The sequence below is a fragment of the Nuphar pumila genome, chromosome 6 (genome assembly GCF_984573655.1).
Source record: "Nuphar pumila chromosome 6, dmNupPumi1.hap1.1, whole genome shotgun sequence".
NCBI lineage: Eukaryota > Viridiplantae > Streptophyta > Magnoliopsida > Nymphaeales > Nymphaeaceae > Nuphar > Nuphar pumila.
In genome coordinates this window covers 97,691,833-97,718,652 of record NC_143254.1, presented here as the reverse complement: position 1 = coordinate 97,718,652, position 26,820 = coordinate 97,691,833, and the positions used below count along the sequence as shown (strand labels likewise).

Here is a 26,820-nt window from a genome sequence, read left to right as displayed (position 1 = left end):
TCACTTTGCTAGTCAATTCCAACATGCCCCAACAACTATGCACATGAGTGTTGTTATGAGGATCATCCGATATATCAAGAACACCATATCTAAAGGGTTTTCTTATCCTTCATCTTTAGATTTAGATGCTTATATTGACGTAGATTGGAGAGGAAATCCCAATGATTGAATCTCAACAAATTGTTTTTGTGTTATTTTAGGAAATTCGTTGATTGCGTGGAGGTATAAGAAGTAACAAAAGGTCTCACTCTCGTCCACAGAAGCTAAGTATAAGGCTATGGCAATTACAACTATGGAACTTGTATGGATAAGAAGCCTTCTTAGAGATATGGGGGTTACCATCTCTCAACCTTCGAAGATGTGTTGCGAAAATAAAAGTGCAATTTATATTGCCAACAACCACACTTTTCATGAGTGTACCAAGCATATTGAGATGGATTGTCATTATGTTTGTGATGAATTCTTGAGAGCAACGATTGAATTGCCATATGTCACATTAGAGTTTCAACTTGCGGACTTCTTAACCAAGGTTCTTGTTGGTCCTCGTTTTTTGTTTTGTAACAAACTTTCGATAAGTTTGAGGATGGGTGTTAAAATATATGTATATATATACTTATATATATAGTATATCTTTTGACTTGTTTTACTTTCTGTTATTATTAGGGGTATTTTGATCTTTGCCCCTTGTAATAGAATTTGTCTTCTAAGGACAATTTTTTTATCTTTTTTATTTTTGGTTTTTTTTCTTATTAACCAAGGGCTCTTTGGTCATTGCTCCCAACGACTCTATGAGAACTCCCAATGGCCTCTCCTTTGGTGGTTGTTTGTGTATAAATAGGGGTTCAACCCTTCTTGTATTTATCAATGCTTGTGTTAAGCATTTGTTCAATAAATCCTATAATTTGTTATATTTTGTGTTCTTGTTGCCAATATTGGCCTGTGTATTGTCCCTTTAGTGGACTTGTGCTTCTGCACCTTATGTGTTTGTAATCTTGCAAGCCCATAGTGGTTCTTGTTTGTATTTTTTCATATTTCCTTTCAATGCCTCAAGAAGCCTTGTGTTTAATACCAAGACAGAGCTTCCATATTTGCTGATGTAATAACTATGAAGTGAAAACAAAATCTCAAAATACCACCTCTCCTCACAATGGAAAAGTTCTGCAAATCACCCACAATCTTCCCCAACTTACTTAAGGATGTATAGAAAAAGAACAAAGCCACTTACCTGACCACGATATTTGTTATCTCGCTGAACCTCCAAATCCTTTACTAATTTTAACCACACATCTTTCACCTTTCCTGGCTCAAGGTCCTTTAGTTTTACTTGAACGCAGCCAATGAGCTCTGCTGCTTGGATACCTTCATCATCATAGATTTTCACCACTAAATGCTGAGTGGAGGCATCCTCAACCACAAACTCGAAGTGTTCATTCCAGACTGGATGCAAATCATTATTCTGAAATACAGGTGAGGAAAAAAAGAAACTCATTTATCAAGCAGGAGGCATGAGCAGAATGTAAGATAAAAACGACTTGGAACTCCGAAGAAATGTATTGCCAGTGAGATCTCACAATTGTTCTGCTTTTCTTCATTTTATCAGGCAATGGCCTTATGTATAATACAGCAAACGGATCAGATTTCCCTATAATGTCTTTGTTGGTTAAATCTTTTGCCTGCACAAGCTTCACTTCTAATGTTCCAACAGGTTTCAACTCTAAATCACTGGAAACAAATGATTTTAACTCAGCACATGCACCTTAACATAAGATAACATCTATAAAATACATATGTGGAACACGTACCTGTAGTCACCAGGTAAGATGGGTACAACTTTTCGGACTGGCCATGTTATTGAGTCCTCAATAGCATCTCGAATCATTCCCTGATTGAAAATTTGCCCAGATCAAATTTAGGATGGAACACATCCAACACAGAATCAGGCAGGAATCTTTATAAAAAAAGATTAAGAGCCTAAACAATTTTTGAGAAAAGAGAATTTCAATAAAATATAATGGACCTGGAAATGAAATAAGCCTGTCATTCAACAAAAAATGAATGTTCACCATAAGAACAGAACTTAATTGTATCTGACAAGTGGTAATAGTTTTTTGAAATTTTCAACATCAGCTCAATGAGATGTAGGAAGATCTAGTTAAGATACCAAAACAAAGAAGAAAACTTCTATGAGATTGTGAACAGATATATGGATTATCTGTCAGTCTCCACATAGACTGAAGCAGTCACTGTAATATATGATTGTGATGTAAAGAATCTAAGCATAATTAAGGGGATAGGTACATCTATCGAATCAGAAATCCCAGGAATGGATGATATCTCCCCACCAACAATCTTAAGCGTGAAATCAAGCTTTTTCTGCAAGAAGGTAAGTTCTGCAAGTTAGTATGTATTCTTTTACCATGTCATAATAAATGTTGCTTCCTTAAGAACCACTAAGAGAAACACATGATTCACCTTCTCTCTTAGTGAATATGAAACAGCCCCAAAGCATGGTAACTCCTCCACTAATGGTCTGAAGATTAATCTAAACACCCCAGTAAAGCCAATATCCTTCACCTGAACAAGATAAACTAGATAAATAAAGTACATAGGACATAATTACACATCAAAGTGTAAGCATGATTCCTCGAAAGACTAGCATATGCCAAGAATCAACTATACTAAAAGAAAGTATTCTTACTTCATCCAAAACATCAGGAGAAAGCATAGAAAGAAGTTAGTTTCATGCTACACAAGCAGGAATAAGGGAGAAAAGGGAGCCTAATTAAGTTGGGGAAAACAAGGAGGCCTAACAAACAAACATCATCCACGTGAAATGCATTCCCACTAATTTTTCTGTCATTTCATTGAGCAACACATCCAAATCAATTCAACACAACAGAATATAAGGTACGTAACATGAATGTGATTCAATGAATAATTCTTTGTCTCCGTCGTTCCAAACCTTTTCATATCCTGCATTTTCTTCCTAGAATAACAATTGATTTTTTCAATTGGATCTAATAACGTACACTAAAAAAATCTATATCACATAAGAGATCAGCACATAACAAACATCCAGCTGCATGTTCTGCACTGTTTTGGACTCTGTTGAGTAATTGAGCTTCCAGAAAGAGTTTTCTTTGGAACAAGTTCCTGCCATTTCTGATGGCCCCACCATAGTTTGAAAACCCAATGGTTCTTTATCCAACTCATTTGGTCTTGATTTGGACTCGGCCAAGTCAATCCAGTGAACTGGGGTTTGCTGACTTCTATTTTCTATAAGACTATAAGAGTATAAATATATTATATAAATAGAAAAATTTGTATACAATACAAAATATTTATGGCATGAAAATATTGACATATAAATAATAAATAGGTAACATTTAGACACATAACTAATGTCTAATATAAAAAAAGATGAATTATAACTAAATTTATGAGCCACCAAAGCAATACATCAAGCATCACAATCAACCAATTGTTGTGATGCATAAAACTATCAAATTGAACAATTAACTGTGATAAAGAGAACTTAGTTGTGAAATTGGTGATGTTAATAAGTAATCAAGATTTCAATATAAAACCAATATGAAAAACCTAAATAGTAAATAATAGAAATTGAAATAGCAAGAATATTATATCTTAATGAAAATTAACATGAAAACAAGCTTATGCACAAATAAAACCTCATTTCTAACATCATAATTCTTGTATATGATGTTAATCATTGTAATTAAAGCTAAAAATCTTAAAATATGAAGGTAGATACGTGCGGACTGGGTCAACGAACTGAGCAGACCTGATAACTGGGCCGACTCAGTTGACTCGGATGAGTCACTAGATCAAAACGCTGGTTTTTAAACTATTGTACCCACATATTGCCTAATATTTTACATGTCTAAAGTTTATGGCTTTTGATTTATTAGGAGAGTCCACCTATATAGGAAGGCATCCAAAGAATGATTTCTTGCATGGGGAGGTTAAGGAGATGTTTATTGAGAAGCAACTGGATTTAGACATGGTTTATTGGGGGATTATGCTAGTGAGCTGAAGCACTGAACCACATGTGATATCCGTGGAAGCAAGTTGTGCACATAGCACTACACTTTTGCTTATACCAAACAGATGTAGCCTTACAGGGAGTAACAGATCATTAATAGTTCACCTGATGATATAGTTGTTACTAGAAACTCAATTGAATCATTAATAGTTCACCCAATGATATAGCTGTTACTAGAAACTCAATTGAATTAACAGATGAAACAAGGAATCTTATGCATGAAAAGTCCAAATAAAAGCAGTAGACTAAGACATTGGAACTATAAACAGAAAAAAAATACAGGTAAGGCAAAATAGTTGATACACAGAAAATGTTGAGAAAAGGAGAGGACCACTGAGGTGACAGATAGTGCCTGAACTTTAAGAAAAAGGAATGAATGTGATGCAAATAGTGCCCAGATAACAATAAACCCTCTTAATAAATACTGAATGGAAGGGTTTCAACAAGAATGAGAGCTTGCAGAAGAACAAGAAGGGAGTAAAGGGACGTTAGTATAGCAGATGTCCTTTACTAGAGCGACACAATGAGAGATGAAACTGAGACTGGGAGTAAAAGTGAACAGGATTTGGATAGTTGGTAAATGCCTAAATTGGGCAGGGTAGAGATAATGTCAGAGTTGAGGAATCCTGAGAAACAAGTTTGTTCAATTGTGTTTGAACCTTTCCTGCTCTTTAATTGAAATTCCAAATGGACTAGGTGATGTAGAATGTTGTTGTCAATGGGGCCAATTGGGAACATCAAAAGAGATCTCTGATGCCCTAGGTTGGATAGCTATTAGGGACAACAGAAGAAAGGGGAAGAGAGGGATACAATAGAGTTTCAATAGTTAGGAGGTGGGAGTTTGCAGTGGGATTTTTCTCGCAATCATTGTAGTGAGCTCAAGTGTTGCCACAGAGAGCATCAAGGAGAAATGATTGGCATGTCCCAAGAAGCCTGGTAATGCTAGAGAAATGTGAAGCACAATAGAAGCTTTGATTATCAACCCATGCATAATTTGGTCTTTGCCTTTAATGAAAGGATGGGGTCGACCTTCAGAGGTTAGATGGATACATCTAGACCGGGGTCTGTAATCTAGGGTTTTAAACTGTCAAAATTGATGGGAGAGAAACAGGGAGATGGGTATTGTGAGCCCCCCCTATATCTTTAAATTTGAAAGGTTATGATTTTTGTTCAAATGTTGCAATTCTAGGTTCTATGAAGTATGAACCCGACCGACTTTCTACAGGTTATTAAAGTTTGGCTTCAAGTTCAATCCTGGGGTCCTAAGGGTTATTTGAATCACCACCCCTTTTATCCATTTTGCACCAGAAGATTTTGGAGAAGGCTTTTCCCCTACTTATGAGGGATGGGTGGTCAAAAACGTCCTTGAGAGAAAGGAGGCAACAAGTTTTAGCTTGGTCTTACAGGTGTTGAAGGAAGAGGATCATGCAGTAAATAGTCATGCATTATAGAGGAAACATATCAACTATTTAAAGGTTGACATGTAAGGATGGTGAGAACAATGTTGGAGCCGTAACTCAAAGAGAGGTCTGGATCTTTAGAGGTAGTGTCTGTTGAGACTAGGCTTGTTGGACTCGAATCTTATAATGTGGTGAGTAGGAGAGTAAAAGAAGATACTTGAGGAAGTGTGGAGAGGCAATGGTATGCTTAGGGATTAGAGGACCTCGAAGATGTTGTAATCCATTTGGCCACTTTATTGAAGTAGAGTCAAGGATTATGGCTGAATACAATGAAAGGGGTGATAAGCATGCATTATGCTCATACCTACAAGAAAGGTAGAGAGATCAAAGGATAGAAAATGTCAGATTGGTGAACTAAGTGGCAAACTCTCCAGGAACATATTATCTCGAGGTGAAAACAGGGCAAAGAAATCAACAAAGCCTTATAATGCAGATTGCTAATTGGCATTGCAGAGGTATCGACTCTCAACTATATGTACTACAAAAAAAAAATTAGCTAGTTTCTTTAAGTAGCAAAATTTGGATATCTGCTGGATTATAGAAATAAAAATCAAATCAACTGATAAAGAGCTCATAAAGAAAAGATGACAAGCACACCACTAAAAAGTGATCCCAACCAAAGTGACTAAATATCAATCAATGCAATGTTCATAGTTATCAGAAGCACTTATAGTGGAATCTCACTTCCTAGGAAGCTTGATTCAAAAGCAGGAAGCAGCCCACTTCCAAAATGAGCAGAAAGCAGTTACCAATCCAAATTTCTATTATGATGAATCCTGATCCCTCATATTGAAGAAAGTGGTTCTTGAGAGGAAGGAATTGGGAATTTTTAAGCAATTATTTTATGAAGTTATTAGTTTTTTTAACCAAAAAGTACTATTTACTTCTCATCATGTTTATTTAGGTTCTAAATATTTAAATAGACATTGGCATAAAAATTTTCTTAAAATCATTAATGCCTACATTTACAAAGTAAATTACTATTTCGCAAATGCCATTTTTATTTATATGTTTATTTCCATATAGTTTTTTTTAAATAAAGTGAGTTGGGATGTCTAATAGATGTCTTACAATATCTTATTAAGTATAATATTTATGTATTAAAATAGTTTTTGTTTACTTTCCTCACCTCCATAGCTTCACACAGAAGCCCTAGTTTTCTTCCCAAACTTCTTTGTTTTGCTTTCTCTTCTAGCTTCCCCAATCCTTTCTAACTTTAAAATTTTAGCGTCTTGCTTTCAAACTCCCATGTTGCTTCCAACTTTTGCTTATCCACACTGGCAACCATGTTAATGGCCTACAACCTGGGTATATCAATTCTCGGTTCAAAATATCATTAATAAGCAAGCTGCAGCCATTAACTGTAGAATAAAAAGCTCGACTTTGAACAGTGACTTATCGATAGACAGTTTTTTAACCAACATCAAAATGACAAATCTGTGAAATCACGACTTCATTAGTTACCTGGATAGGGAGTGACACACCAAGTTTAGTACAAACATCAAGTATTATGCTTGGATTACCATCCCACTGCATTTCCAACTCCATAGTAATCCCACTTTTTTCATCATCTACAATTGCAACCCCTGTTGAGACACAAAGAACATGCATGAACTAAAGAAGTTTGCTTCAAATAAAATAGTCGACAAAGTTAACTCCAACATGTTGAAAGAGAAAAGACTTTCAGATGTGAAATCTCACTTAACAAGCACAAACTAGTAATAGAACGTACAACGTTATTTGCAAGAAAAAATGAAGAAACTTGAAAAAAAACATCACCATAAATTCAGCAACCAAATTATTTAGCACAATATAGAGAGATTGAGCTCACAAATTTTTCCAAAGTGATGCAAAATCAGATTGCCAATGTATATACGTAGGGGTATTTTAGTCTTTTTGTATATGTAAGGGTATTATGGTCATTGTACATTGTATACTCTTTTTCTGTTTTTATTTTTCTCTTATTTTTATTTTTGTACATTATAGAATAGGGTTGGGCTTATTGGTCATTTGACCATAGAGCCGTTGGGATCTCCCCAACGGCTACATTTCTAGCCGTTGTATATAATGGGGTTGAAACCCCACTCTTTGTCTGGCTTTTGCTTAGAGTTGTTTCTCAATAACATTCAATATTTTTATGTGTTGTATGCCCATAAGTCGATGATTTGTGTGTGTTTTGTGTTTATGTAATTGATCCATAAGTGGTCATTGTGATTTTGTATGTCCATAAGTGACATTTGGACTTCTTTTGCATTACATTACATGGTATAAGAGCCTTGGTGCTCTATTGATGTTATTGAGGCATTCAAGAGACTCGTGGTAGATCGAGAAGATCGGGTAGAGCCTCGGGAAGTGTGCCCATAGCCTCACTTGAAGATTGTTGCTCGTGTAGCTGGTTATTGAAGATTGGAAGAATTCATCATAACAAAATGTAGAGCATTGCCAAAATAAGTACCTTTTCTTCTCGATTCTATATTTTTTTTCTTTTGCTTTCTCTCTTCTCTCTTCAATCGTCGATAAAGAGGTGGTGACGATGGTACATATTAAATTCGATGAAAATAAGTTAGCCACTACCATCAAAAGAATCCTAATCTGAAAAGGCTTGTGGGAATATGTTGACGGTTCCTCAATGAAGCCACAACCTGTTCTTACAAAGACTTTTAGAAAAAATGATGGAAGAACAACCTCTATAGAAAGCAAGAATAACTTCCACATATTCATGAAGTTTTAGCCCATGTTTGCATGGAAGAAACAAGGTTAAAATCTCAAACCGAATAAAAGGAGTCAAAAGATAATGTTTTGACCGTTTCAAGACCGGGTGTGAATTCTCATACATAAAAACCTCCACATTTCTACAAAAATAACTTTGGAAAACCCGAGTCTTTTGAGGAAAAGGAGATGGAAAGAAGAAAATTGTTGGTTACAATTGTGAAGAACCGGGACATATCAAACCATATTGTCCGAAATTTAAAGCCAAAGAGGAAAGGAAGATCGCTTCGGTTGGTACTTCTCAAGTCGACAAAAAAAACTCAAGTAAATTCATAGGAAACATGTCATTATCTCAATTAATGAAAGCCTTGCAGTCTCTCCTCAAAAGATTCTCCATAAATGGTGTTGTCGTCTCCACTTCATCACCCCCTGGTATGACTCCTTGGCTCCTTAATACTAGTGCTTCATTTCATATGACCTATATAATGGTTCCATGCTTTTGATTCAAGTAGAAAAAATATTTTTATTGTGGATGGAACCTCTCTTGATGTTAAACGAATTGAAAATTTTGAAGTCTTTGAATTTTTGTATTCCAAAAATAAGAATTATTCCAAAACTCAACTTAAACTTAATTTGGGTTTCTCAAATCACCAATTAAGGTTGTAGTGTCTCCTTCACATCCAACCAATGCTCTATACAGGATCTCCAGTCAGGGAAACAGATTGGGAGAGGCCATAGAGAAGGAGATCTCTATTACATGGATCGACTAATCATTCAAAAGAAATCTTTTTGTCTCAATGTACAAAATTGAACTTTATTTTGTGGCATCAAAGACTAGATCATCCTAATATTACTAAATTGTCAAATGCTATGTCACACGGACTCGGCTCCAAGGTCACTGCACCCGCGTCGACACGCACAGACACGGGTGCGGCTCGGACTCGATCAACCTGACCCTGGGTGCGGTCAACGCACCCAGAGTCATTTTGGTCCATTTTTGGAATTTTTTTTTAAAAAAAAAATCTGGGCTACAGAATTTAAGGAAAAAAAACCCTGAATCAAGCTTCACAACTCATCACCTGTCCCCTAATGGGCACAACTTTGATCGAGTCTTATATATATATATATAGCCGAGTCCCCGTGTCCAAAATTTTTGAAATTGCGCCGCACCCGTGTCGCACCCACACCCGCACCCATGTGACATAGGTCAAATGTATCTCATTTGAGAAATTTTTGCAATGAAAAAATCCAATGTACTGATTGTATACTTGCCAAAATGAAATATATTACTTATCAAAAGAGGACCTTTTTTGCTTCAAAACCACTTGAATTAATACACTCCGATGTTTGGGGCCCAGCCACAGTAAAGTCTAAAGTTGGATACGTATATTATGTTATTTTTGTGAATTATTATACTCGTTATACATGGATTTACTTTCTTAGGCACAAAAATGAAGTCTTTGAAAAGTTCAAAATTTTTCACAAATTGGTTACAAATTTATTCAAAACAAACATGTCCATCTTTCGTTCTAATTCAAGGAGAGAATACATGTCAAACTATGTCACAAGGACTCTCCAACTGGGTGTCGCACCCGCATCGCACCCACACCCGATGCAGGCAACCTGACCCTGGGTGCAGTCAACGCATACAGGGTCATTTATGTCCAACTTTTGGACTTTATATATATATATATAGATAGATAGATAGATATTTGCCGCACACCCACACCCAAGTTTTTTTAAAGTGTCGCACCCCCGCACCCGCACCCATGGGACATAGATGTCAAATGATTTCAAAACTTATTTAGAATCTAATAGAATCTTACACGCAAGATCTTGTGCAAACACACCCCAACCAAATAAATTAGTCGAACGAAAACAGACATATAATAGAAACTGCAAGGACCTTGCTCATCTCCAAAAGTGTTCCAAAACACTTTTGGGTTGAGGCAACCCTTACTGCAGTTTACCTTATAAGTTGGCTTCCAAAATTTAAACTTCAAAATGTAACTTTGTATGAAAAACTCTTTGAGATTTCTCCTGATTATTTTAGACTAAGAACATTTGGATGTAAGTGTTTTGTGTTAACTAACAAAAATGATAAATTATCTCCAAGGGCCATCCCTTGTGTATTTCTAGGGTGTGGTGAGAATCAAAAAGGACTTTGATGTTATGATCTTGAAAACGATAAATTATATATTTCAAGAAATATTACTTTTTTGGAAAAACAAATTTTTTTTTATGAAAATGTGCCCAAGAGAGAAGATGAATATATATTTTTAGAATTGGATTCTAAGAATGATAGTGATTTGATATCAAACGAGAATCAAATTGATGATAATTAACCTCAAATACATAGTGTGGTGAACATCAAAATCAATCTCAAATTATTCAATATAAAAGAAGACAAGAAAGTTATTATCCAAATGTTTTAGAAAAAAATTTCAACCTAGAATCCCAAGAAACTAGAAATGTTAGGCACTTTGAAAGACAACATAAAGAACCTAATGGATTCAAGACATACGAGTCCTTTGCCCCCTCAATACAAAGCCTGTCTAGCAAAAAATTTCTCCTATTTCAAACCAGCCTCATATAATCAAGCCAAAAACTATCCAAAATGGCAAAATGCCATGTGTCACGAAATAAGAGTCTTAAAAAAATCTAAAACTTGAGAATTGACCAACTTATCACCTGGAAAGAAATCAATAGGATGTACATGCTTCAAGGTTAAAACTAGGAGTGATGGAACATTGGAAAGACATAAAGCCAGACTAGTAGCCAAAGGGTATTCACAAGAATATATGATAAATTACGATGAAACCTTTGCCCATGTCGCTAGATTGATTATTGTTAGAACACTCATAGTTGTGGGTGTCATTAGGAAATGACCTATCTACCAAATGGATGTCAAAAATATCTTCCTTAATGGGGAATTAAAGGAAGAAGTGTACATGAATTCACCACTTGGGTATGATATTTCGAAAGGAAAGATTCTTCATCTTCAAAAGGCCTTGTATGGGCTCAAACAAGCACCAAAGGCCTGGTATGATCCCTTCAGTTCGGCTATGACTAGTCTTGGATATTTTTCATGTTATACGAACACTGTTTTATTTGTTAAGAAATCTGCCATAGGTATTGTAATTTTGCTCCTTTAAGTTGATGACATGATCACAATAGGAGGAGATAAACATGGAGCAAATTTAATTAAGCATGTACTTAAACAGAATTTTGAAATGACGAATTTAGGTTTTCTTAGATTTTTTCAGGGGATTGAAGTAGCTTATTCTCCCCGAGGATATTTGTTAACTCAATCTAAATTTGTTACCGAGATTATTAACAGGTATGGCTTAATTGACAAGAAGAGAGTAGACACACTCGAAGATGAAGATTGATGATGGAACCCCATTGGACGATCCCACACTATGTCACATAGGTGCGAGTGCGGATGTGGCACTTTAAAAAAACTTGGGTGCGGAGGTGCAAGGAGGGTATATATATATTTTTTAACAATTTTAAGTTAACAATGCGTGTATGTGTGCACTTTATATATATATATATATATATATATATATATATATATATATATATATATATAGATAAAACTGGACTTGGTTAGGGTTAACTGAATTTACTTTTAGACAGGAATGGACCTCGGTGTGGTTGACTTCACTTAACACAAAGGAAGTCGTGTCGAAGTGTCACACCCGCATGGGTGCGGGTGCGACCTGGGTGCGGTGCCCTATTAGAAGAGTCTGTGTTACATAGATCCCACACCATATCGACAGATGGTCGGTGCATTGACATGTTTAACCATCGACATATCAGACATATCTCATGTAGTACACATTGCTAATCAATTTCAGCACTCTCCCACCTCAATTCATATGAATGTTGTTATGTGTATTGTTAGATATTTAAGAAATTCAGTTAACAAAGGATTATTGTTATCTTTCTCCCCTCCTATTGAATTAGTTGAACATTCTGACTCTGACTGGAGAAGAGATCCCAATGATAGACGCTCAACAATTGGTTTCTGTGTTTTTATAGGAGACTCACTAGTGTTATGAAAATGAAAAAAGAAACAAAAGGCGTCTTTGTCATCCACAGAAGATAAGTATCAAGCTATGGCCACCACAACATCAGAAATTGTTTGGTTGAGGAGTTTATTGGCTGACATGGAAGTATCATCAACAACACCATCCAGATTATGCAGCGATAACAAAAGTGCCATATAGATTGTTGGAAATCATACTTTTCATGAGCACACTAAGCATATTGAAATTGACTGCCATTATGTCAAGGAAGAATTTCTGAAGAAGACGACTTCGCTACCACACGTCATATTTAAATATCAACTTGCAGACTTCTTCACTAAAGCTCTTCCTTCTCCTAGGTTTCATTTCTTATTAGGCAAACTTTCAGTGATCACACCATAAGTTTAAGGGGGAGTGTCAATGTATATACATAGGAGTATTTTAATCTTTTTGTATATGTAAGGGTATTATGGTCATTGTATATTGTACACCCTTTTTCTATTTTTATTTTTCTCTTATTTTTATTTTTGTACATTATAGAATAGGGTTGGGCATATTGATCATTTGACCATAGAGCCGTTGCGATCTCCCCAACGGCTACATTTCTAGTTATTGGGGAGGCCCCAACGGCTACTCAAGGTCTCCTTTTGTGTATATAATGGGGTTGAAACCCCCTTCTTTGTCTAGCTTTTGCTTAGAGTTGTTTCTCAATAACATTCAATATTTTTATGTTGTATGCCCATAAGTTGATGATTTGTGTGTGTTTTGTGTTTATGCAAATTGACCCATAAGTGGTTATTGTGATTGTGTATGTCCATAAGTGACATTTGGACTTCTTTTGCATTACATTGTACAGATGACTGATCATGCATATATTTTAGGGTTATTTCATATCAAAAATATGCATGATTTCATTAAAAAATGATTTAAAACCCAATTTTATGTTGGTTTTGAGTGAATGAGCTAAAATGAATTAAAAAGAGAAAATGCTTGAAAATTGGTGTTATTTTGCAATTTAATGAATATTTTAATGTTTGTCATTGTGAGTTCATAAAAATAAAATAAAAATTAGAGTTGAGAATATAGTTAGTTAATTTTAGAAAAATAATAAGTTGAAATGAGGTTTAGTGTAAATATTTTTTAAGAAATAGTCTTTAGATTAAAATAGTTTTGAGGTTTTTAGCAAATAGACTTTCTTTAAACAGTTTTTTTAGATTTTTAAAAATAATAAAACAAACCATTACACGGTTTGGGTTTTTTTTAAACTGAAAAAAAGAAAAAAAAACAAATTGTAACAAACCGGTTTGTGATTTTTAAAACTGAAAAAAAAATCTGTTACAAACCGGTTCAAGCCGGTTTGGGGTTTTTAAAACCCAAAAATGAAAAATCAAAAGGCGTCTTCCCCTGTGCGCCTAACCCATTTCTTTTCCCCTCTTTTCCCTTTCTTCCCTCTCTTCTTCCCCTTCTCCACCATCGGCTCTTCCTTACCTCTTTCTTCCCTTTCTCCCTATTTTTCTCTTTCTTCAGTCGGTGGTGCTTCTTCAGTCGGCGGCGGCGTACGGGAGGAGTCCAATTTCTCCTCTAACCCTTCCAGCTACAGTTTACCTCTGTTTCTTCTTCTTCTTCTTCTTCTTCTTCTTCATGTTCAATCGTTGCTGTGTTTTTGTTCTGGTTACGAAAAAAAATGAAAAAACGAAAAGGAAAATAAAATAAAATGATCAAACTCTGTATTGTGCAATTTCTTGTTTGTTAAGTGATTTCATGTTTTTTTTATTACTGTGTTGTTCGTTCATTTTCCTGTTTCTGTCTATAACAATTGATCGGTTAATTTCCTGTTTTTTTTTTAGTTTTCCTATTTTTTTTATTTCAGCAATATCTTGTTTGTTTTCATTTCAAAAATCAATTCATGTTTGTTAATTAGTTTGTTTTTCACTCATTGATTTCCCTCTTTTGCATTAGTTGATATCGTATTTACTGTTTTCATCAATTCTTGTTTTAGTTGTGCATTCATCGGATTACATGTTCTTGTTTTGCTAATTTTCTGTATTCTGTAGTTACTTGTTTTGATTTTGTTTATTCTGAATTCCTGTTTCTTCCATTTCCGATTCATGTTTTCATTTTTAGTTCAATAAATTCTGTTTTGATTATGTAGTAAATTCCATGTTTTTAACTTTGGATTTCTGTTTTGTTGAATAGATTCTAAATTCTTGTTTTTAATTTTTGTATTTTCCTGTTTTCTTTTCTTTCATTCAAATTGTTGTTTGTTTAGTTTTACAATTCCTGTTTTTTTTAGTTTAATTTTCCTGTTTTTCTTATAATTTCATTTCATGTTTTTTTAGTTAGGCATTCGTTTCATTCCTTTCTTTTTCTGAACATTTTTTCTGTCATTCATTTGCTAAGTTCCTGTCTTGTTATACATGTAGTTTCTGTTTTTTTTTAATTCAGTCATTTTCCTGTTTTGTTTTTTTATAGTTAATTCCTGTCTCTTTCATTTCTAATTCCTGTTTTAGTTTTTCAAAAAAAAAATCCTGTTTAGTTGAATTGTTACTCATTTTCCTTATAGTTTTTTTTTATTTGCAGTTTGTTCTTCAAGAATTTCTGTTTGTTTTTCATTTTATTGAACCTCTTGTCTTTCATTACATGCATTGTCTGTTTTTTTTTTTAATACATTTCAATTTATTTACATTTTTTTCAGTGTATAGTTAAGTTTCTGTATTTTTTATATTGCATTTTCCTGTGTTAATTAGGTGTTAGTTGTTAATTGAATTGTCTGTTTTGTTAATTAGGTTAGTTGTTAATTGAATTCTCTGTTTTGTGAGATTTGCTTAGTTGTCTTTTATGTTACTCTTGGTTTTAGAATTACTTAGTTAATTACATTAGTTTAATATAGTTTTAAGGGTCATTAGATTCTTTTGAGGATATATTTCAGTGTTATTAGCATTTAGCTAGTTTAATATTGTTTTTACTTCTATCTCTGGTACTGCTCGTGTTCATTTGATTTGTGCATGATAGCACAGGAGTGGAGCAGAAGCGATTGCACGACATGGAAAGCACAAGAGTAGAAGTTGTTATTTTCAGTTTAGAATTAGGAATGTAATTGCGTTTGTAAATATTGCACTTTACGCCCTCTGCGAAGGGTATTCATTTTTTGTAATAGTTAGTTGTCTTTACTTTTCTCGTACATTTTACATTTAATAATTCGGCAATAAAGAAATAGTTTAGATTTGTGTGCTTGAATACGAAATATTCCCGTTCTCTGAGTTCGACCTGGTCTCATCCACTAGTGAGAACCGGTTTTTATTATTTGATGTTTGGTTTTCACATGTTTTACATATAAAAATCCTTTCAAAATTACCGATTTAAAAAAAAGACATCAATGACCATCATCATTTCAGCAACAATTATATAAGAAAATATAGGAAATTTTGAGTAATTAAAGGCCAAACCCTCTGTCTTGATCAGAATTTATTTAATAATGACTGTCAAAGTGGAAGCAATAAAGCAAGACAAGCTTCAATAACATCAAATTTGACAAGTCCAAACAAAACATTGGTGCAGATGGCACACTTGATATCACAAGTGATCAACTTATAGACAGGGAATGAATGTCGCAAGTAACGAACATTTACACCACAGAAACACAAAGCTAGAAGCAAAAACAATAGTTTATGACTATGTAATGGGTCATCTGTGACTATGTAATGGAAAGTACCAAATTGCCAAGAACGTCATTTGTGACTATGTAATGGGTCATCTGACTCATCTTCATTGCACATATCATCTTTAGAATCCAGGATAACCTCTGTTAATCACTATGCATTTCTACAGGCTAGCAACAATCTCAACACAAAGAATAGCTAAATGAGAAGAACTATATCATACTATGGAGTTGCCTTGTCCAACAACATGCATTTAAAATTTCACAGCGCACCATGATTTACCAACCCACAAAGCAACACTATAATACTCTCTTTTCCTTCGACTAGTTTGCAACATCTTCACCTTGGGCCGCTTATGCCCCTTCAGTCTCTTCCTACCTCTATCAATAAATCTAACACAGAAGCCCCAAAACACTGGATAATTTGCACGTGAAAACAGTAAGTAATATATATGATATTTTAGTTGAGACAACCCACAGAAATGATCCTTAAAGTTGAATAATTTGAAGCCATATGCTTATAGCTCCTCTAACTTTTATATATCTAAGCAAGAGAGAAGGATTTGTTACCTTAAAACCTAAAAGAATTGTTGAACAGTATAGATCACCTTCTTTCGCCTTAATAATCGGAAATCCACCCTCTTCTCACTCAAAATCAGATTCTATAGAACCTAAAAACTCTAAAATTTCAAAAGTGCTAGGTCTCACACCTAAAGCTCCCCAAATGACTTAGTGTTTGGAAGTCAACAATGACCCTTAGAAGTGAGAAAGGTCTATCCAAACCACTTAAAAAATGGCAAAAATACAGTCCAAAAATATTAAGTCCTCGTAGTATTGGTAATTTGGTATCATATCTACCCTGGACTATACTGTAGCATATGATACGCAATTATATCGTACTATACATACAATATAGCACCGACAAACCCCTAGAACTAGTTTTAGGGGTGTAGGATGTTGGGTCTTTTTTGAAGAGAGTATTGCATTGTAACATATCGTACAAGATCTTACAACTTTTGCAACACTACTATATACAAAAAGCAAGGAACATGAGAATATCCAACACATGTTTAGACTTTGGACCAGGGTTACCGGAAGCGCCTAGCTAAAAGGGGAAGCGTGCTTCCTCGAAGCGTGCTTCGGAAGCGCGAAACGTCGCGCTTCCGAAGCGTGGGGGGAAGCGTCCCCCTTTTTTGGGAAGCGTGCTTCCCTTTAATGGGGGACGCATTTCCCTTTAATGGGGGACGCGCTTCCCTTTAATGGGAAGCGCGCTTCCCATCACGCTTCCCCTGTCTTTTTCAATTTTTTGTATTTTTTATTTTTTATTTTTATTTTTTCGCTTCCCCCTCGCTTCCGAGACGCTTCCTAGGTCGCTTCCGAGACGCTTCCTAGGTCGCTTCCGAGACGCTTCCTAGGTCGCTTCCGAGACACTTCCCGAATCGGTCCTAAGTGGTCCCACGCTTCCCCGCTTCCTAAAATTTTGAAAGTGCCTCGCTTCCCGCTTCCCGTATCGCTTCCCGCTCCCGCTTCCTCAACTGGCAACCATGCTTTGGACTAAACACACGCCAATTGAATATACAATCTAGTCTTGCTTTCCAAATATCCTACTCCTATAATAGTTAGGTCAATGGGTTATTAAAATAAGTTGTGTTTTTCAAAGTAAAGCTTCCAATAGATCATGTGTCCCCAAGCAAAGAGTTGTAATGTGTGTTAAGATATGCATATACGTATCTAGGTATATACATACACATATGAGTATAATGCATATATACATTATGTATATATACACCTTATCATTGTAATAGATAAATACCCATTAGGGGTATTTTTGTCTTTTCACTATTTTATAATAGGTTGTGCTCATTAGGGGCACAATAGTCTTTTACTTCTTTTTTGTACAAACTAGAAATTTAGTTTGCTTTTGAGGGAATCTATGTAATCCTTACATAGAGTCGTTGGGACCTCCCCAATGGCACTATTTCTAGCCGTTGGGGAGTGTCCCAAGGGCTCTCTATGGCCTTGGTTGTGTATAAATAGGGGTATTCCCCTTCTTGTAAACTCAATGCTTTCTCAAGCATCTTGATATATAAAATCCTATATTTTTAGTGTGTTCTTGGCCCCCAAGTGGCCTATGTGCATGTGTTTTTGTTTTGACCCATAAGTGGTCTTGGTGTTCTTTAATATTGTGCTCTTGTAAGCCCATAAGAGGCATTCTCTTGCATTCTCCTTATCGTTTCATTACAATGTGAATCAATAATCTTTGTGAAGTTGTTCCTGTTAAAATATATGTAATCATATATACATATATATATGTATATATATATACATATATATATGTATATATATACATATATATATGTATTTATCTCATCATACCTGATAAAAGGTATTTTTGTAATTCTGCCCATTAGGAGCATTTTAGTCTTTTTTACATGTATTTTATTTTACATTTTCTTTTTCCTTTTTATTTTTTATTTATTGTAAAATGCATTTAATGCATTGCATTGGGGGTCCCAACCAAAGGAGTCGTCCCAACGAGTCCCCTTTTGGGCCTCCCAATGTTCTCTCTCTCTCACTCTTTCTCTCACTCTTTCTCTCACTCCTTTGTGTATAACAACAACAACAACAACAACTACGCCTTCATCCCAAAACAATTGGGGTCACTCCTTTGTGTATAAATAGAGGGATATTCCCCCATGTAAGAAATGGTCTTTTAGGCCCTCATTCAATAAAGCATATGCAATTTATGCCTCTTCGTAGGCTTATTGTGGTGTCCCTTAGTGGACCATTTTGTTATTCCCCATTGTGGGGTTGTGTTTGTCCAATGTTGGACCTTATGAATGCATTATGCATTCTTGTAATTCATTTCCGCATACTTTCTAACATGGTATCAGAGCACGGTTATAATCAAGCTAGTCCTTTGGTGCATCGGAAAGCATGATGTTCAAAAAATTGAAAAAGTGGTGAAGTTTTTGTTACCTCTTTTCTTTCTTTACGTTTTGATGAAGCGTTTGTTATCTCTTATCTCTCTTCCTTCTACTTGGGATTACTTGGCATGTATTCTTACACTTTTCAAGTATTTAGCCCATGCATTACACATGATTTTTTCTACCATTGAATATATATATATATATATATTGATATATATGTAAACATATATACATATATATATAGTATGTTTTGAAAGGAAATGTATGGAAATGTATGGTTTTTTCTAAAATAGTATTTTAACCATCATTGAACTTATTTAAGGAAACTAGATATATGTAGTATGTTTTGAATCTTGAAGCCTTTTTTTTAAAATAACTCTAATATATATATATATATAACAATGAATTATTTATTCTAGATGTTTCGTCAATCATTGTCTTATCTTAATGATTTGATAATGATGTCTTATTTTATAAAATATAAACTTGTTTTTCACATATATATATATATGATAATTGTCAAAATACAATTTGTATTTCATCCTTGATAGACATGCATATTCATGTTTAAAATTCTTGATTCATTACATGCTTAAAAATGTAAAATTTTATATAATCATTTGCATATATGCTTAAACTTGATTGAAAGCATGTTTATTTTATGAGACATATGGCTTTAATTATTGCATGAGTGCTTTTTCTATGAGAATGTATGCACTTAGTCTCTCATATTGTTTCTTTTATCTATGCATATGCCTTAGTTCCTTGTTAAAACTCTCTTGTGTCATCTTTTGAAAATATGTATTTTTGTATTACAATTGATAGCATTAAGATGTTCTCAATGTTTGAGAATGGTTCTAGATTTTTCATCTCTAGATTGTCGTGAATACATTTTGATAACTGTTTTGTAATGCTTTTTAAGCATTCTTTTACATAAATAAAATTGTTTATTCATGTGTGTTGTTCATCTTTTACCCTTTTTATGGGTTTTGCTTAAAGTGTCTTTTAGACACCTCCTTTTGAGTGTTCGAAGAACATTTGTGGAAGACCACCTTGCTTCATTACATGATAACTCAATGTTTTCTAAAATATAATTGCATTATATAAATGATTTCATAACCTTCTTTTGGCTTCATCCCTTAGTGGGTGTGTGTACTCGCACTTTATGTGCATGTTTATTGGTTCATTATTGAATCTATTGCATTCAAAATCATCTTCTTGTGTGGGCTCTATCTCACTTTAATAAGATATTTTCTCTGTTTTATGTATGCCTTTTTTAGCATGTTGTATTATGAGAGCTTTCGTGAGCTTTCTCTTCTTACATATAGAAATTTCATATGCATTATTTGCTTAATGTTTCATGATGAGTTTTTTTTGTATAAATTAAAGAATTGATCATGATTAAGCATAATTCGTGTTTATGCAAAATTGTTGTTATGAGGCATATTGTTGTGATTGATTATATTGGACCTTTGATTCGATTTTTAATCGGTCCTCTTTGTAAAAACTTCTATTTGGAAAATGATTCCCTTAAGTGTTTATTGCCTTTTTATGGCATTTATATTTGTCTATCACATGTTATTTAATGCGTCATTTGTTTGACCTTATTATTGTTATATTAGAGATGTTTTTTGAGCTCGTGTTATGTCATTTTTTATTGTCAACTTGTAGTTTGACTCTAAAATGACTTGTTATGTGATCTCTAATTATGTGTGTCACTCGTTTATTTTGGCCATTGATTTTATTATGGATGCTCTTAATTATGTATACATGTGATGGATGTCTAAAGTTTGAAACCATAAGTGTTTTAAGATATATTGAAATTGATAATTTGTTAAATGTTTGTCATTACAAGTCTTATTGCCTCAAAAGTCTTCTTTTATAACTGTTATCTAAGTGTCATCATATGTAGACAAGATTTTTATTACACCTTTGTGTGTTGGTAGCCCTTTGTTGGCCTCGTTCTCTTGGTCTAGTAGTTGAGCACACTTGTCTTGAGTGTTATTATATGTAGACAAGGCACGTTGATTCACACCATGGTGTGTGATTTTAGTCCATGTTGGCATTTGTGTCCTTGTTCTAGTCGCTGAGATGTATGCCCATGGTTGGCTTCTTTCACTCATTTCAAGTGTCATTTTATGTAGACAAGAGATGTATTTGTTTTAGCCCATGGTTGGCTTGATACTCTTGTTCTAGTAGCTGAACATACTTGATTTTGAGTGTCTTTTTACGAAGACAAAAGATGCTTTTGGTCCATATTGGCGTGTATTCTCTTGTTCTTGTCGTTGATACACTCATTTCAAGTATTATTACATGTAGACAAGAGGTGATTATACACACTTTTGTGTGTGTCTTTTGGCCTTTAATGGCATTATGATTATGTTCTTGTTCTAGTAGCTTATATACTTGATTTGTGGGTTTTGGAGGACTAATGTGGTAGTTGCTTATAGTGGATGAACTATTGTTGAAATTTGTGAAATTTCATTTATATTTTGCCTTTTAAAGATACAAGTGAATCGTATCATTAATATACATATTTTAAAATCAAATTGATTTTTTGGCATTTAATCTACATATTAAGTGCTTATGGTTTTGGCCACCTTTGTATTTGATATGCAAAATGAGTTTTTGTAATTGCAATCATTTGAGTGAGATGTTCCTAAATGTGTAAAGTTCTCTACTAAAATAACATTCATTATCTTGACTCTTGGGTGGATGTTTTTTAGATCATGTCCTTGCAAGTTCACATATGGCATTTGTTTGGCATAGAATTTCTTCTCTCTAAGATGTGAGAGAAATCATTAACTCATCTTTTGTTGATAAAATGTCTCTTTATTGGTGATCTATGTGTGTTAAACATGCTTTCTTTCGTATGCTCTTGTATACTTCCCTTGGGAGCAATTTGTTCTTATGTGAACATTGTCTTTTTAGATATATTTCTAATACATGAAATTTTTTACTTTATCCTAATACAAATTTCATATTTTGTGTCTTTGTGCACTTGTGAGTGTTCTCCGTGCACACATTCCTTACTTCCAAATATTGATAAAACCCTTTGTAAGAATGATTCTGGGAGCCTTAGTGCTCACCTATTCTAAGAAATTTAATCTTTTGCATTTGTGGGTGTCCCCTTTGTACCTTTGGGTACTTTTATTCAAGTGTTCTTGGTGTGTCTTTGCACATGTATTCCTTTGTGGTGTTGGTGCTTGAAGTGCACATCTTTGAAGGCATTTTTACATGGTTCTTGGAGATATTTTTGGTCAAATGTTCTTAGTGTGGCCTTTGTGCACTTATCTTTCTTCAAGAACTTACTGTGTTTTATCAATGTTTAAGGTTAATTCGTGTTTTGCATAAATACTCAATCAAAATGCATAAATTATCTTTTGAATCATTGTCCTTCTTAATCAATGTTATGGTCTATTATCCATTTTTTGATATCTCTTATTTGATTAAGATACAAAGGTACTTTTTACTTGGAGTTCTTTTGGCTTGTTCCAAAGGATCTTCAAAATGGGATGAATGAAGCATCTATGATACATCGTGAAAGGAGCTTGGGGAAGATCATTAAAGACAGTTAAAGGCTGACAGATGCAAAGTTCTTTCATGTGCTATAATGTTGGTGACTTTCATTGAAGATTTTTTTGAAGACTGGAAACCTCATTTTGTATCTTCAAACTTCTCGTTATCCCCACGCAAAGTTTGATGGGGGGTGTTAAAATATATGTAATCATATATACATATATATGTATATATACATATATATGTATTTATCTCATCATACCCGATAAAGGGTATTTTTGTAATTCTGCCCATTAGGGGCATTTTAGTCTTTTTTACATGTATTTTATTTTACATTTTCTTTTTCTTTTTATTTTTTATTTATTGTAAAATGCATTTAATGCATTGCATTGGGGGTCCCAACCAAAGGAGTCGTCCCAACGAGTCCCCTTTTGGGCCTCCCAATGTTCTCTCTCTCTCACTCTTTTCTCACTCTTTCTCTCACTCCTTTGTGTATAAATAAAGGGGTATTCCCCCATGTAAGAAATGGCTTTTTAGGCCCTCATTCAATAAAGCATATGCAACTTATGCCTCTTCGTAGGCTTATTGTGGTGTCCCTTAGTGGACCATTTTGTTATTCCCCATTGTGGGGTTGTGTTTGTCCAATGTTGGACCTTATGAATGCATTATGCATTCTTGTAATTCATTTTCGCATACTTTCTAACAGTTCCGAAGGGTTCAGTTGACATGAGAAGCCCATAATGCCTAAAGCATGCTAGAGATCCAATGCCTCTTCACTCGTCCATGAGTTATCACTTCCAAATGGCCAATTGTAGCTAATGCCCCCCAAATATTTGGGAGTTGTTATTGTCCATGGACTTTCCAGTCATCAAAAAGATCACCACAAATTTATACCCCCCAACAAATTTAAAATTGACATGGCATTCTTGAATCATTAATTGTAACTACCATGAACTTTTTTGTAATTTTATAACAAATAGCTCTCTCTCTCTCTCTCTCTCTCTCTCTCTCTCTCTCTCTCTCTCTCTCTCTCCACAATATACATACATAGATTTGCATATAAGTACACACACATATATGGAGAGAAAGAGAGAGAGGGAGTTACACCTTTTGGTGGGCATTAAGAAATTCAACATAACAATGTGTACATGTGTCTGTGTCTATATATGTATGTATGCATGTGTACAAGCACAAACACACATTCCACCGGTGGTTCATCATCAAATATGGTTTCATTCGATATGTGTATCCAACTACATCCTACCCTTGATTTATAAACTAAGGGTGAGATTGGATACCCAATAAAAAAGTCACTGAAGATAATCTTATCATGGAGAAAGAGTCGCTAGGGTCCCCCAAAAAAAAAATTCTCCACAAAACAGGAAGGAAAGCCCCCAGCCAACACAAAAAGCGGGGGAGTTTTTATGTAATAACCTCAATTTTGACAACTAATTATTTAAGTTTATTGGAAAATAACAGGTGTTTTTCTAAATTTGGGCCTCGGATCCGTTACCGGATCCATAAAAGAATGCGTAAATAACCCACAATGGGGTATTAAAACTATACTTATAATATTTAAATAAATAATTAATAGTATTTATTAGAAGAAAAAAAAATAAACTTTAGTATATAGGGTCAGACCCACAGTTGGATCCACGGATCCAACTGAGGATCCGTCACTCGTAGGCGAAACCGGGTCCATTATTAAAATGGACCCAGCGTCGCGGGTCACGGGCTCAGACCCGGACCCGATTTCACTTCTTAAGGGGGGGCATAAAACAGAATCGTGCTTAGGGCACGATTCTTGTTTTCAAGAATGGGAAACAGAAGGGGAGGGGGGTTACGCAGGGCGTAACCAACCCTGCAACTCGCGAAAAGGGTTCAGTGGGCCGATAAAAGGAGGAGTGGAGAGGGGTTTTTCCCCCTTCACTCAGTGGATCTCTTTCCCCCCGTCTCTCTCTGTCTGTGTGCGCGCGCCGGAGGAAAAGGAGTCGCCGGCGAACTGCGGCAACCAACAGTCACCACAGGCCACGGCAAGGACTCTCTGTCACGGCAGCAGCAAGGAGTGTCAGCCGCGGCCCTGCCTTCGCGTCCCCAGCCTCCGATCGCCGAAAAGATCGCCAGAAAAGCTTCAAAAAGGTACGGGTCTTCTTGGAATCGAGGTGAGGGATCGAACATGGGTTCGATTCCATGTGGGGGTTTGAGGGTAGCAGTGACCTGGAGTTGGGGGTTTCTTTGCCTAACCCTGAACCGGAAATCCCAAACCCAATCGATTTGGGGATTTTCTTATCTAAACCCTAACCTGCAAAATCCCCAAATCAAATTGATCTGGGGTTCGGTTGAGGTATTGGATAGCCCCAGTCGTGGGGTTTCCGATTTCTATAAATGGATAACCCCAGGTTTGGGGGTTTCCTATTTTGGGACTCGATAAACTAAATCCAGAAGGGAAAGAGGTAAACGAAATCTGTTTATTTTGGGTTCAAGTGGGGGATGTTAAACCATATAAAAGAATCAGTAGTTTGGTTCAATTAAATTTTTGTTTTAGCGTGATGCCCAGTTTCAACATCATTTGCTACAGAAATCTTGGATTTTATTTGGGTAATAAATTTGTTATAGTTTCCTGAGTTGTTGGTTCATGCTAGTCATCGATTGATTTGAGATGATTCACATGCATTGTTGGTTCCATGTGAATCGATGTTTTTGGAGAGGTGTTTGAGAATTGTATATACAAAACTGATTTTGTGCTTATTGTGTACCCATTTCGTTGATTTGATTTTGATAGGCCTTAAACTCGAATCTCTACTAAAACAAATAGAAATGAAGTCTGTGGTTTTTTGTTAGAATTGATATAGTGAACTTTACCCTGACTTGCGTTTTCTTGATCTGAGTTCAATTGGTATATTGAGATATTGTTTACATGTATGGTGTTAGTTCTAATGTTGAAACGATTTTTGGTAATGTCTAACATTTCTATAAATGGGATCTGTTACGTAATGGCATTGATCTATGCTAAGGCATTTATGGAACTTTACCGAGAACCTGTTATACACAGTGAGATCAACCTTGAGGAGGCAGCCTATTACCTTTTCCTCTCTTGTTGCTGTCATCTAGCCCTCTCTCTTCTCTGATGAGAGGTCTTATTTTGGTGCAGGTTATCACCATCCAACTTGCATAAACGGTTAATTGTTTATAAAATGTGCTTTAAGAAACCAAGAATTGCATTCCTTCCTTTTCCCCTCAACCCAATCTCCCCCAGCCTCTCCTTTGCATGTTAGTTTGGTATGGTCTTCACTTGCTAGCTTGGTGATAGTGCTTAAATTGTAATATATCTATAAGAACTATTCATCACTTTCTGCCATCACTAAATGATTTTGTCATTATAGAACTTATGTGGTTTTTCTTTTGTTTCATCTCATGCCCCCAAATATTAGTCCTCCAATATTTTTGGGCACATAGGCACACTGTGATTGCATATAATTGCTTAGGTTTGATAAAAATAATGACTATTCTGATCTAGTTTTGATGAACCCAAATAACATTGTACCAAGAAAATTCATTAGCAGTCAGAATCATCCGGTATATCAGAGGGATGTTAATCATTTCTGCCACTCACCAAAGATACTAGGAAATGCAAATAATTCCAGAAATGCCAGTGGCCGTTAACATTTGTTTAAAAAAAATGGCAATAACTTAGGAAGTCTAAGTTGATTGCAAACACTTTTGGAGGGGCAGTTGGTATAGGCGCATACATGATATGAATGTGTGCAGTACTGAAATTTCATTTTCTATATATCCGGGTGATGTTCATGTGTGCAGATGTTAACACGTGTTATGAATGAAAAGTTTCAGGTGCCTACATTTATGGGACATGTTTGATTATCGTGCATCTATGAATTGGTTTTCAGTACATGTGCATATATGAAATCAATGTGTGTTTGGCATGAAAAATCATGCATAAATGTTCGCATGTACTTATGAATTATGGACGAATGTATGTGTGTTAAGTGGTTACATGAAAGCACTTGCACATGGATGGTGAACACGTGCATATGGTTGGGTTATGTTTACATGAGTGCACATGTTTTTGGCGTTTTGGCCTAGTGTTATAATTAAAACACTACTTTTGTTTTATTATGTGATGCACCGATGGCTTAATTGGACCATCATCGGCCTGGAGAGTCATGGGTTTGGTTTTCTTTTATTTATGTTTTTAAATGCATCACTTAAACCACATAAGATGGTTTGGCACATTACTACACTGTTCTAGTGGTTTATACGGGTTGGAGTCCCGAATGGGTCCCCGCAAGGGAGGATACGGGTTTTCACTTTACTTTTGCATATGGTGTTACAAACTTAAAGAAAAAACTTTAATAAAATATAATGAATAAGAACAGTTAATATACATTCTGGGATATCTCATCTGGAGTATGAGAATCTTGGATATCCG

At 35.1% G+C, this 26,820-nt stretch overlaps 1 protein-coding gene across 1 annotated transcript in view; it reads right to left on the bottom strand.

Annotated features, from left to right (window-relative positions):
- LOC149835329 (synaptotagmin-5-like) overlaps positions 1 to 26,820 on the bottom strand; it is a 72,876-nt gene that overhangs the window by 24,074 nt on the left and 21,982 nt on the right. The window contains exons 5-10 of the mRNA XM_090008400.1: positions 6,988 to 7,109; positions 2,473 to 2,574; positions 2,299 to 2,373; positions 1,803 to 1,882; positions 1,572 to 1,722; positions 1,226 to 1,456 (exon numbers count right to left, since the gene is read on the bottom strand). Of these exons, the coding sequence (XP_089864526.1) occupies positions 1,226 to 1,456; positions 1,572 to 1,722; positions 1,803 to 1,882; positions 2,299 to 2,373; positions 2,473 to 2,574; positions 6,988 to 7,109 (761 nt within the window). The remainder of the gene's footprint in view (positions 1 to 1,225; positions 1,457 to 1,571; positions 1,723 to 1,802; positions 1,883 to 2,298; positions 2,374 to 2,472; positions 2,575 to 6,987; positions 7,110 to 26,820) is intronic.